Below are 12,273 nucleotides of genomic sequence, written 5' to 3'. Positions count from 1 at the left end.
AAAAAATAAAAAGCTGGGGGTCCCCCCAAATTCCATTAACAGGCCCTTCAGGTCTGATATGGATATTAAGGGGAACCCCTCCGTCAATTTAAAAGAAAAAAAAAAAAAAAAGGCGTACGTGGGTTCTCCCCAGATATCCATACCAGACCCTTCAGGTCTGGTGTGGATTTTAAGGTGAACTCCACCCCAAATTTAAAAAAATGGCGTGGAGTTCCCCCAAAAATCCACACCAGACCCTTATCCGAGCACGTTAACCTGGCCGGCCACAGAAAAGAGGGGGGACAGAGTGTGGCCCCCCCCTCTCCTGAACCACACCAGGCCACATGCCCTCAACATGGGGAGGATGTCCCCATGTTGATGGGGACAAGGGCCTTGTCCCCACAACCCTTGCCCAGTGGTTGTGGGGGTCTGCGGGCGGGGGGCTTATCAGAATCTGGAAGACCCCTTTAACAAAGGGGACCCCCAGATCCTGCCCCCCCTATGTGAATTGGTAATGGGGTACACTGTACCTCGACCATTTCACAAAGGAAGTTCAAATAGTTAAAAAAAAATAAAAAAAAACAGACACCGTAGAAAAAAAACTTTATTAAAGGGTCACTAAAGGAAACATTTTTTTTTGCTGAAATGACTGTTTACAGGGTATAGAGACATAAAAGTTAACCGATTCCTTTTAAAAATGAATAAAAAAATAGGTTAAATTCAATCATATAATGTGCCTCTAGTTTCACTTTCGGTTTTAAACTGGTTTCATGTTTCTGTGAAGTAAAGAGACCCACAGAACAAAAACAAACAAATCCAGGGCAGTGTTTTGTTTTTAAAATGAATCTGATTGGTTCTGAGGAGTTTTAGACACACCGTAATGACAGCTTAGACCACCGTGAAAAGCTCCCAGTACCATGGTTATAAGGAGCCAGACAAGCAGGAAATGTGGAGATCACAGCAGAATTACAGCTACTTCAAAGCAAAAACGAACAATAAAGGACATTAAACCAGTACTGCAGTGAGGTAAAGGAAGCTATTTAGCTATAGAAAAAAAAAAATACCTTTAGTGATCCTTTAATAAAAAAAAATAAAAAAAAATCCAGCGATGTGTATCCACTTTCGGCCCGGGCCCCGCTCCAACATTGTCTTCTATCCTGCGACGGATGATCTCTCCAGCGACGGACGGGCGATCAGCGGTCTGGTCCAGCGATGAGCAGATCCATCCGTCCAGAGCGCAGCAGGCGAGCTCCACTCTCCGCTGGACACAGCCCAGCAGAATGACGCGCTGGAGCTGTGACATTTCTTATATGGGGGAAGCGGCCACCCGTCACGGGACCCCGCCCCCTTTGACGCACCCTTGTACGTCACTGGGAAAGACCGGGCTTTCCCAGTGACATACGAGGGTGCGTATGTTGGAATGTTTAAACCAAGGGTCCCATTTTTTATTATATACATGATTAGTATTCTGTAGTGTATGGAATATTTTTTTCATACGATTAATATTGTTGATTCTGGTTTTCAAATGTGCTAGAGTAATTGATGGAGATTGATAGGGGCAAAATACGAGACAGTTTTGTAGTTAGGTTTATACTACCATTTGAGATTTTGGAGACGCATTTTTCTAATTTGCCTTTTTGGTTGTTTATTACAAAGTAGCGCAATATATTTATTATATATATTTTTTGAACACTAGGATTTTCTATATTGCAGCCATTTTGTTTGTTTCACTATGGATGTGTTCGATTACCGCACTAGTCGATCACTTAACACAGAGGGGGTTTTCACACTTCTCAATACAGACTCAGAAATAGGAGGCTTGTTCGTTAGGTTGAAGAATGTGATGACCTCAGAGTTACATTTACAATGGGACATAGCATTCCTAGAATATTATATGTTAAGGAGCGTATGGTTCCGAGGGGACTTAGATGGGATATACACCCCCAACAGGAGGATCCCGATCTCGAATCTTGTTTTTTGTTTTTTAATGAACAGGGAATTTCGCTTTTAAACTTTCTAACAGAGGAAAAAATCCAGAATGATTTTTTTTAGATAGGGAAATCAAAGAAATAAAATCAAAGAAATAAAAAAAATAAAAAAAAAAATAAAAAAATAGTCCATCCAAATCCACAACAGAATAGAATACGCTGTCCACTAACCTGAAAAATCACTTAGAGAAGGAGGAACGAGGACAGAAATGAAAGAAGCAAAAAAAGTATGCAAGGGACATGACTCATTACAAAAATCACTGTTTTTAGCTGGCAGACTAAGGAGAATAGTGGAGTCAATTCAGATCCTTCATCCACTCAAATGGAGGTATCTCAACCCTCAACTGGTGAGGCCAAAGTGCTTTCCTTTTCCAACCAGCCCCAACCCAGTTGCCTGCAATACGTGGTGCGGGTAACACCAATAGAACGGGGGGACCCAGAACCCCTAACTTTCAACAAGGTTGCCCGCCGCCTAATAATAGGGGTAGGGGCCCTCGGGGCAGACCGAATAACCAAAGGGAAAGTTCTCGTGATAGATATGGTTAAGACCAATAACCATATGGAAATAAGGGCTACAGTGATTACCCTCCTAGAAACTTTCAAGGTACACCTAGACGGGGAGGAGGTGGTCCTCCCATGTCAAGAAATGAATATCCACAGAGGCCTTACAATCCACAATATGGATATATGGAGAAGATAGTCACTATGATAGATCCCCCTATCATTACAACCAAAACCAACCCAGGTCTGTACATCCAGGGAACCTCCCACAGGGGGGGGGGGGGGGCGACGCGCCCGGAAGAAAAAGAAGGGTGTAGCAGCAGCTGGCATTTTCAATCTCAGTGCAGTGGAATTCACCGAGGCGGAGAAAGCAGTTTTGGATAAGGGCTTAAATTTGTTCCACCTAAAGCTCTTAATACATTTTCCACGTTTGACGTTCACAAGTATGTACGAAAGTTGAACATCCAAAGGTACTTCATCACTAACCCCACCAGGCCCAGTCTCCCTGAGATTTCTTCTCAGAATAGACACACAGGCCTTTCTAACCCCTCCCTGTTCAACCCTTCCTGTCCAATGGCCCCTAGCATAAGAGTCTTTAGAGATCTGGTCTTAAAAGACCTTGAGGATCTCCCTTTAAAAAAGGAACTACTCTGACCCTAACATTAGGATCAGTCTGAAATCTCTATGCGAAAGGAAGGATTTGGTAATCCGCCCGGCGGATAAAGGGGGGGGGGGGAATTGTCGTATTGGACAAATCTGCTTACCATGGCGAGATGACAAGGATTTTAGGGGACACTGACACTTATGTCAAATTACAAACTAACCCCACCCCTGGTTTCAAGGCATCTTTGATAGATCTTATTGAAGCAGGGACTCAAAGGGGGATCTTCGATAAAAAGGAACGGAGTTACCTTGTACCTAGGGTTCCTCACGTTCCCGTGATGTCTATCATAAGTGGTATCAATTCTGTTACTTCCCGTGTAGGAAAGTATATAGACTTCCATTATATAGTTAAAGGATACACCTTCCTATTTAAAGGATACACGGCTTACAATTGCCAGGTTACAAGAAGTGCAATACAGCGAGGACATCCTGCTAGTCACAGCAGATGTTGCCTCCTTGTTTACGAGTATAGCACATGATCTGGGGTTTCAGGCCATAGAGTCTTTCCTTGGCAGGGTTACAGATCTCCCCAGAGTACAGAGGAGGTTTATTATGGACCTGTTGAGGTTCGCCACCTCACATAATTACTTCTGGTACGATGGGGAGTTCTACCTTCAGCAGAAGGGGGTAGCCATGGGGGCCAAATTCGCCCCCAGTCTAGACAACATTTTCACGGCCAATTTGAAGGAGGATGTCGTCTATGCTCTAAATCGACCAGAGATTGTCTTCTGGGGTCGATACATAGACGACATCCTCCTCCTATGGATAGGTGACCGACAGTCTCTGGAGGAGTTTATGTTGACTCTGAATAATAACCAGGTCGGTATCATTCTCTCATATGAGGCCAGCGACTCCAATATACACTTCTTAGATTAAGATTCTGGTCCAGGATAATCAGCTAATGACCAAAACCTATTTTAAGACCACCGACCGGAATGGCTTCATTCCAGTCGACAGCTGCCACCACCCATCCTGGTTGAACTCTGTACCCCGCAGCCAATTGCTGCGGATTAGGAGGAACTGCTCCAACCTGCATAATTTTCAGGTCCAGGCACAGGTACTAAAAAACAGATTTATGGAGAAGGGTTATCTTGGTTGTGATATTGACCGGGAAATCAAATATTACCACAATAGACAGGACTGTACTAACAACAGAACGGCCCAAAACGGTTCAGGAATCGAGATTTAAAAACTTTTCACCACTTTCTCAACCCAGCACAAACAAATTAAAGAAATTATTAATAAACATTGGAGAATTTTAAAGCGTGATCAAGTTCTAATTCCTTCCCTCCCAACAGAGGCTGGGGTGATTTATAGGGGAGCAATGTCCCTTAAGAACCAAATTGCACCCAATGTATCAGACCCACCAATTAAGCCCTCGTTCTTTCCCCTGTCCAAGGGATTTCATCCCTGCAGGAGATGTAATGTTTGCGTACATAACGTAAATGGCAGGAAAAAAACAATACGTTTTAAATCCACCATCACTTCATTGGAATATCCAATGAAACATTTTTTTTTTACCTGTGCTACGAAGTACATTGTCTACCTCATCACCTGCCCTTGTGGAAAACAGTACGTTTCCACAAGGGTAGGTGAACATGTTACCAACATTCAAAAGGGCCGGACCAATCACACAGTACCTAGACACCATCTTGAATGCCATAAACAAGAAGGTGGAAGGTACTACAGGTAGTTTTCAAATCATTGACAAATTCATCCCACATTGGAGGGGTAAACCCAATGTTAGAGGTGTATCTAAACTAGAAGTCTATTGGATATACCAACTCAAATGTTACGTGCCGTTCGGCCTTAACGTTGAGTGGGATATCAACGCCTTCATCAACAAATCTTGAAGGATACACCAGTCATGGTGACCTACTAGAGATATACATTTTTTGTCCCTTCTTCAGATTTTCAGTTTCAAGATCTTATTTATTGAGACTATTGATTACTGTTTTGTATAATTGAGATCTTGTACTCACCTGAGACCGATCTAATATCCAGATTATTATTTTGAGTATCCTTGCATATACCCATGAACATGGAATGGTTTGACCGCCATGGCTGTCAGCTTCCGACCAAGTGAGGTGTATCGCCGTGATACAAAATTATATCCCCTAGCCATCTTAACCTATACTTCACGTTACTGGGTGTGATTTGACAGGAGTGGCGAGACGGTTGTCTGAAGGGGCAATGCTTATCGCCACCCGGTTACCAAAAATAGGTAGAAGAATACGTATCGGCCTAAACTGAGAAAAAAAAAAAAAAAAATGTATATATATATATGTATATATATATATATATATATATATATATATATATATATATATATATATATATATATATATATATATATATATATATATATATATATATATATATATATATATTTTTTGGGGGGGGATATTTATTATAGCAAAAAAAGTAAAAAATATTGCATTTTTTTCAAAATTGTCGCTCTATTTTTGTCTATAGCGCAAAAAATAAAAACCGCAGAGGTGATCAAATACCACCAAAAGAAAGCTCCATTTGTGGGAAAAAAAAAAAAAAAAAAAAAAAAAAGACGCCAATTATGTTTGGGAGCCAGGTCGCACGACCAAGCAATTGTCAGTTTAAGCGACGCAGTGCCGAATCGCAAAAAGGGGCAAGGTCCTTTAGCTGCATTTTGGTCCGGGTCTTAAGTGGTTAAGAGCGAAGTTTCAGGAAAAAAATACATACAATTTAAATAAAGAACTGACGCAAAATAAAGGTCAGTGCCCATCTGCAGCCTCACAGGTGCCCATCTGCAGACCCACCATTGCCATGAATGCAGCACCCACCATTGCCATGATTTTACCCACGAGCACCAAAGATTACATACAGGAGATTCTCCTGTTTACACGGCTGCCTCTTTAATAGAAAGTCCCAACTCCTTTGATGGACAGAACAGTTGTCCAATGGCAGCACCGGAGAGGGACTTCCTATTACAGAGGCCGCCCGTAAACAGGAAATACTCCCGTATATGTACAGCACTTGTCCCGCCTCCTCCCTGTTCTCCAAGGCATATACATCTTTGTTGCCCCGGCGCTGGGAGATCATCAGGGGCCACAAAAAAAAAAAAAATGTGTATACATACATATTTTTTTTTTTATTACACACACGCAACCAGGCGGGCCGTTCAAAACCGAAACGCGGGCCACGGGCCAGACTTTGGACATGCCTGGTCTATGTGGACAGCTTTACCCTGGATGCCTCCATAATTAGATGTGCCCATTTTAATCATCAAGCATGTGAGTGTGTACAGTCAGTCATTAAATGTAACCATATTGCTACACTTAGAGGCGCAGCTCTTCTATCTTATACTCAGTTGTGACATGACATTACTCTTATATGAAGTCCAATTTTTTTTTTACAAAAAGTTGCTCGTCTTCCAAAGCGCCCTCAAACCAAGGTTTTACTGTATATTGAATGGTTTGTGCAAAAGTTATAGCATTTACAAAATAGGGGAAAGATGTAATGCATTTTTTTTACTTTTTTTTTTTTTACTAGTTATGGCGGCGATCTGCGATGGACATATCGCCAATTATTCAGCAATCAGTGCTATAAAAAATATAAATGCACCGATTACTGTGTAAAGTGTCACTGGCAGGGAAGGAGTTAAAGGTGTTACCTATGTGTGTTCTAACTAAAGGGGACTGGGAGTGACTGGATGAAATGGCAGATTGTGGTTACTAGCTAGTAGGAACTCACAGAACAGGGATTTGTTTACAAACACACACACCCCCCACTGTTCTGCCTCTCGTGCCTGCTGCCCACAAGCACTGGCAACCCCACAGTGCAGTGCATACGCCGCTTAAAGGGATTGTGCCGACCTCTCACAGTATAATTATGGTGGCTGGTTGGCAAGTGGTTAAACAAATAAAAAAAAGGGCCCAAATCAGACTGTTCTGTGTTAGAAGAAGGCACCTTATTATAAATAGGCTACCAATGCAGGTATTAAACCAATACTAAAGTCTTGTGTTTTCTTTTCATAAAAAAAAAAAAAAAACCTAAACAAAAAGTTATACTTGTGTAATGGTTTTGAACAAAGCAGCCCAGATCCTCATCTTCTGTGCTCCTGGCCCCCTCCCTCCTGTTGAGTGGCCCTACTGCAAGCAGCTTGCTATAGGGGCACCCAAGCCAAGCCACAGCTCTCTGTATCCATTCAGACATGAAAGCTCTGCACTGCTGTCTCAGCCAATAAGGAGGGGAGTCTTGGGAAGCCGAGTCTCTCGTGCAACAACACTGGATCGATATAGACATCAGGTAAGTATTGGGGGGGGGGGGGGGTGCACACAGGAAGGCGCCATCCCAAAACTGTTCCCACAAAGTTGGGAGCATAAAATTATCCAAAATGTCTTGGTATGCTGACGCCTTAAGAGTTCCTGTCACTGGAACTAAGGGGCCGAGCCGAAACCCTCAAACATAGCCCCACGCAATAACCCCCCTCCAAAAAGCAAGATCCATAAAGATATGGATGAGCGAGTTTGAGGCGGAGGAATATGACTGGCCTGCACAGAGTCCTGACCTCAACCCCATAGAACACCTTTGGGATGAATTAGAGCAAAGACTGCAAGCCAGGCCTTCTTGTCCAACATCAGTGCCTAACCTCACAAAATGCACTTCTGGAAGAATGGGCAAACATTCCCATAAGGCCCATACATATGATCAGACTTTCAAACTTCAAAATGACCAGGTTTTTCAGAAAATCCGACCGTGTGTACACTCCATCGGACAAATGTTCGCTCTGCGTACTTCTGTGTACAGAAGTCCAAAGTACAAACACACATGCTCAGAACCAATGCAAAAGATCAACCAGCAATAGCAGAAGTTGCCCTAAGGGTGGCACTAAAGAGCAGAAAACACATGTAGTACGTCAATTACTTCACTACGTTCATGTTTGTTGGCTGAAAAAGTCCTGCCGTGTATATGCATACCAAGTTCACGGCTAATGCCCTTCAAACAAAAATCCACGGAAAAGTTAGCTTGAAGTCCGATCGGGTGTATGAGGCTTTAGACACAGTCCTAAACCTTGTGGAGGAGAGTTGGAGCTGTTAACTACTTGCCGACCGCCCACCGTCGTTATACGTCCTCACTTTAGAGATGAATATCTCGGTAACGGCAGCAGCTGCTGCCACAATCGAGATATTCATCTCTTCTGTGGGCGGCCGTGTTAACAATAATGGCGGTTTCCGCAGCGGATTCGCCGCGAGATCGCCGTTATCTGTGGCGGGAGAGGGCCCCCCCCCTTGCGCCGCTCTCCGCCGCTTACCGTAGCCGTCGGTAGCGGCGGAGGAGATCGCGACCATCCGGCAGCTATGCGGGGACGAGACTGAAGGAAAAATCTCCTTCGCCCGTCCCCAGAGCTCTGCTGGGCGGAAGTGACGTCAAAACGTCAGTCCCGCCCAACGTCTTAAAGAAACATTTTTTTTTTTTGTCATTTGAAAAAATGACATTTCCCAATTATTATTTTTTTTGCATTTAAGCCCAAATATGAGATCTGAGGTCTTTTTGACCCCAGATCTCATATTTAAGAGGCCCTGTCATGCTTTTTTCTATTACAAGGGATGTTTACATTCCTTGTAATAGGAATAAAAGTGATAATTTTTTATTTATTTTTTTTCCCCCCAGTGTTAAAATTTTTAAAATAAATAAAAATAAATGCGAAAAGCAAAAAAAAAATTGTTTAAAGCGTCCCGTCCAGACGAGCTCGCGCATAGAAGCGAACGTATACACGAGTAGCGCCGACATATGAAAACGGTATTCAAACCACACAAGTGAGGTATCTCCGCGATCGTTAGAGTGAGAGCAATAATTTTAGCCCTAGGCCTACTCTGTAACTCAAAAAATGCAACCTGTAGAATTTTTTTAACGTCGCCTATCAAGATTTTTAAGGGTAAAAGTTTGACGCCATGCCACGAGCGGGCGCAATTTTTAAGCGTGACATGTTGGGTATCATTTTACTCGGTGTAACATTATCTTTCACAATATATAAAAAAATTGGGCCAAATTTATTGTTGTCTTATTTTTTTTCCCAAAAAAAGTGCGCTTGTAAGACCGCTGCGCAAATACGGTGTGACAAAAAGTATTGCAATGACTGCCATTTTATTCTCTAGGGTGTTAGAAAAAAATATATATATATATATATAATGTTTGGGGGTTTTAAGTAATTTTCTAGCAAAAAAAAATGGTTTTGTCTCGTAAACACCGACTCTGAAAAACAGGCCCGGGGCTAAAGTGGTTAAAGCTGCAAAGGCTGGGTCAACTCAATATTGAACCCTGTGGACTAAAACTGGGATGCCATTAAAGCATTTATTTTTTATTTTTTACTAGTAATCAGCGATCAGAGACTCTCTACCCATCACTGCCCCTGCCCGCCTCACAGCCTGTCAAGGCTACTACTAGGTGGGGAGCAGAGGAAAAATCACTCCGCCAGAGAAGGCAAGATGATAAGCAGGCAGGAGGCTGGCCAGGACTTGAGCCAAGGCAGAAGAACATGCAAGCGAAGCTGAATGGGCATGCATCCGAAACTGAAGAAATATTCCCTTCTTTCCGACCAGCACATGATCATCACGTAGGGGTGCAACGGATCAAAAAACTGTTTCCTCAGATCAGTCATGGATCGGATCAGCACCATATATAGTCCCCACTGTAGTATCCGCATCTCCCCCACTGTAATGTCCACACCGGGTGTACCAAGATGGCCTCCGCTCCAGAGCTAGGCAGAAGCCTTTCCTATGGTTGCAATGCGCAGATCGCGTGGTGTGCCGATCCGAACACAGCGATCCGTTGCACCCCTAATTATCAGAAAGGGGCACAAAGAAAAAAAAAAAAAAAAAAAGAAGAAGAAGAAGAAGGAGCAGCGGCAGTGTGTTATTCAGATATTTATTTTTTTCTAAATCTGCACCGACTGTCTTTGAAATTGCCCCAGCCCCTGTTCAAATCCAATCAGGGGACAGACTTGGTCCAGGGACAATGTCCTCAATCCGGGGACTGTCCCCGGAAACCAGGGATGTCTGGTCACCCTACATTAGGGTGACCAGACATCCCTGGTTTCCGTGGACAGTCCCTGGATTGAGGACACTGTCCCCCGACCAAGTCTGTCCCCGGTTTTGTCTCGGAATTGGGATTTGAACAGGGGCTGGGGCAATTTCAAAGACCGTGCAGAATAAAAAAAAAAAAAATCTGAATTACACACCCCGTTCCACTGCACCAACTAGCTTAAGGGGGGGGGGTGTATTTTTTTCCATTATCTTTGCTCCCTTCTGATAATCATGTGCTGGTCAGAGCGGAGGGAATAGTTCTTCAGTTTGGGTGCATGCCCATTCAGCATGTTATTCTGCCTTGGCTAAAGTCCCGACCAGCCGCCTGCCTGCTTATCTCCTTGCCTTCTCTGGAGGAGTAATCTTCCTCCGCTCCCCACCAGTAGTAGCTGGGGCCGGGGAAAATACCGTATTTTCCGGCGTACAAGACGACTTTTTGCATCTAAAATCACGCCCCAAAAGTCAGGGGTCATCTTATACGCCGGGTACCTGTGTCAGACGTTGGCCATCCATTATTAAAAAAGCGCGCCTCCTCCTCTGACTGTTCCGTGATAGGCGGAACACTCATTTTCCCAGCAGAGCCTCTGTTTAGTGTTCAGCCTATCACAAGTGCCTTCTCATCCTCGGACGAGAGGACAGCCGTGATAGGCGGAACACTGAACAGAGGCTCTGCTGGGAAAATTACTGTCCCGCCTATCACGTTACAGCCTGAGGAGGAGGTGCGGCTTTTGAATAATGGATGGCCGCCGTCTGACATCTCTGCAAACAGGAGAAGGTAGGGAGATCGTCGAGGCAGAGAATTGAATGGCACAGTGAGGCATGTATAGATGGCACATTGAGGCATGTATAGATGGCACAGTGAGGGGGTAATCTTATACAGGGCGTATATCCCAAAACCAACATTTTACCTGGAAAATTAGGGGGTCGTCTTATACGCTGGCAAATACGGTATGTCCCCGGATTTCATTTTACAAATCTGGTCACCTTACCTTACATTAAAGTCCATGTGCGTGTAAAAGGCAGGTGTCCCAATACTTAGACAATATAGGATACTTGCTTTGAACGCAATTTAAAATAAATTGCACTGCAATACACTTTGCTTGCATGTGTTGTTGCATCATGCATTAAAACAGCAGTGTGATTGGTTTCTAAAGCTACACAGCACAAACACAAAATAATGCATAAAATACTAACTATTCTTATACCATAGGTCAATAAACAAAAAAACATTTACCTGTGAAAACAATGGCAGTTGTGTCAGAATAACGGTTTACACTGACAGAGACAAAATCAATGTCCATTTCCCCTTTTAAAACCCGTCAGCTGTGAAATACTTTTCTACGGAAACTTTCTTTAAACCACACCAAATATTTCCTTTTATGTTGTCATTCAAGCTGTAGAGAATTGATTGTATTCCAATTAAAATGTCTTCTGTTCCCTTTTCTTTAAAATAAAATCCACCAGTGTTTCCTTCCATGCACATACATAAGGCCCCTCTTGAATCCTCATCAGCTGTTCTTTGTTTATGTAGGAAGTAGAATAGTTCTGTCCACTCAGTCTAATCAGAGGGATGGGCTTCCTACAGCTGAAAGGAAACCGAAAGCAAAAGGCATTTTGTGTAAACAGTTTCCTCCATTGACAGGTCCAATGCTGCTGCGTTTGCTTTACGCGTGATGAGGGAAAAGCTTAGTCATGTACTGAAAAAAATAAAAAATCTGTTTAAATTGTTTTCCGAAAACATTTCTTGTGCAACATACTGTAGAATGCTTTTATTATTACATTCATAGGATTGTACACCTCATATGTCCTCCCAAAACAAGTTACTTTACTAAATAAAAACGTAGGCCTCAAAGTTTTACCCCTCCCCCCTTCATGACCAGGCCATTTTTTCCAATACGGCACCACATTATTTTAAAGAGGAAGTAAACCCTGATGGGTTTTACTTCCTCTTTAGCTCGCTGCTGCAGCCTGCACATGAAAAGCATAATGGGCTATTATGTAACGCATACTAGCCCATTATGTGCCACTTACCTGCAAAAGAATCCAGCGATGTCCCCAGAGCAGGCATCGTCTGTCTTATC

The 12,273-nt window shown here is 43.2% G+C and overlaps 1 protein-coding gene across 1 annotated transcript in view; it reads right to left on the bottom strand.

The window, feature by feature from the left end:
* LOC120945719 overlaps positions 1-11,793 on the bottom strand; it is a 630,725-nt gene extending 618,932 nt beyond the window's left edge. Inside the window, exon 1 of the mRNA XM_040360081.1 lies at positions 11,427-11,793. Within this exon, the coding sequence (XP_040216015.1) occupies positions 11,427-11,493 (67 nt within the window). The 5' untranslated portion in view covers positions 11,494-11,793. The remainder of the gene's footprint in view (positions 1-11,426) is intronic.
* Between the last annotated feature and the right edge of the window lie 480 nt (positions 11,794-12,273).

Source organism: Rana temporaria, chromosome 7 (genome assembly GCF_905171775.1).
Source record: "Rana temporaria chromosome 7, aRanTem1.1, whole genome shotgun sequence".
NCBI lineage: Eukaryota > Metazoa > Chordata > Amphibia > Anura > Ranidae > Rana > Rana temporaria.
This window is presented reverse-complemented; position numbering and strand designations above follow the sequence as displayed.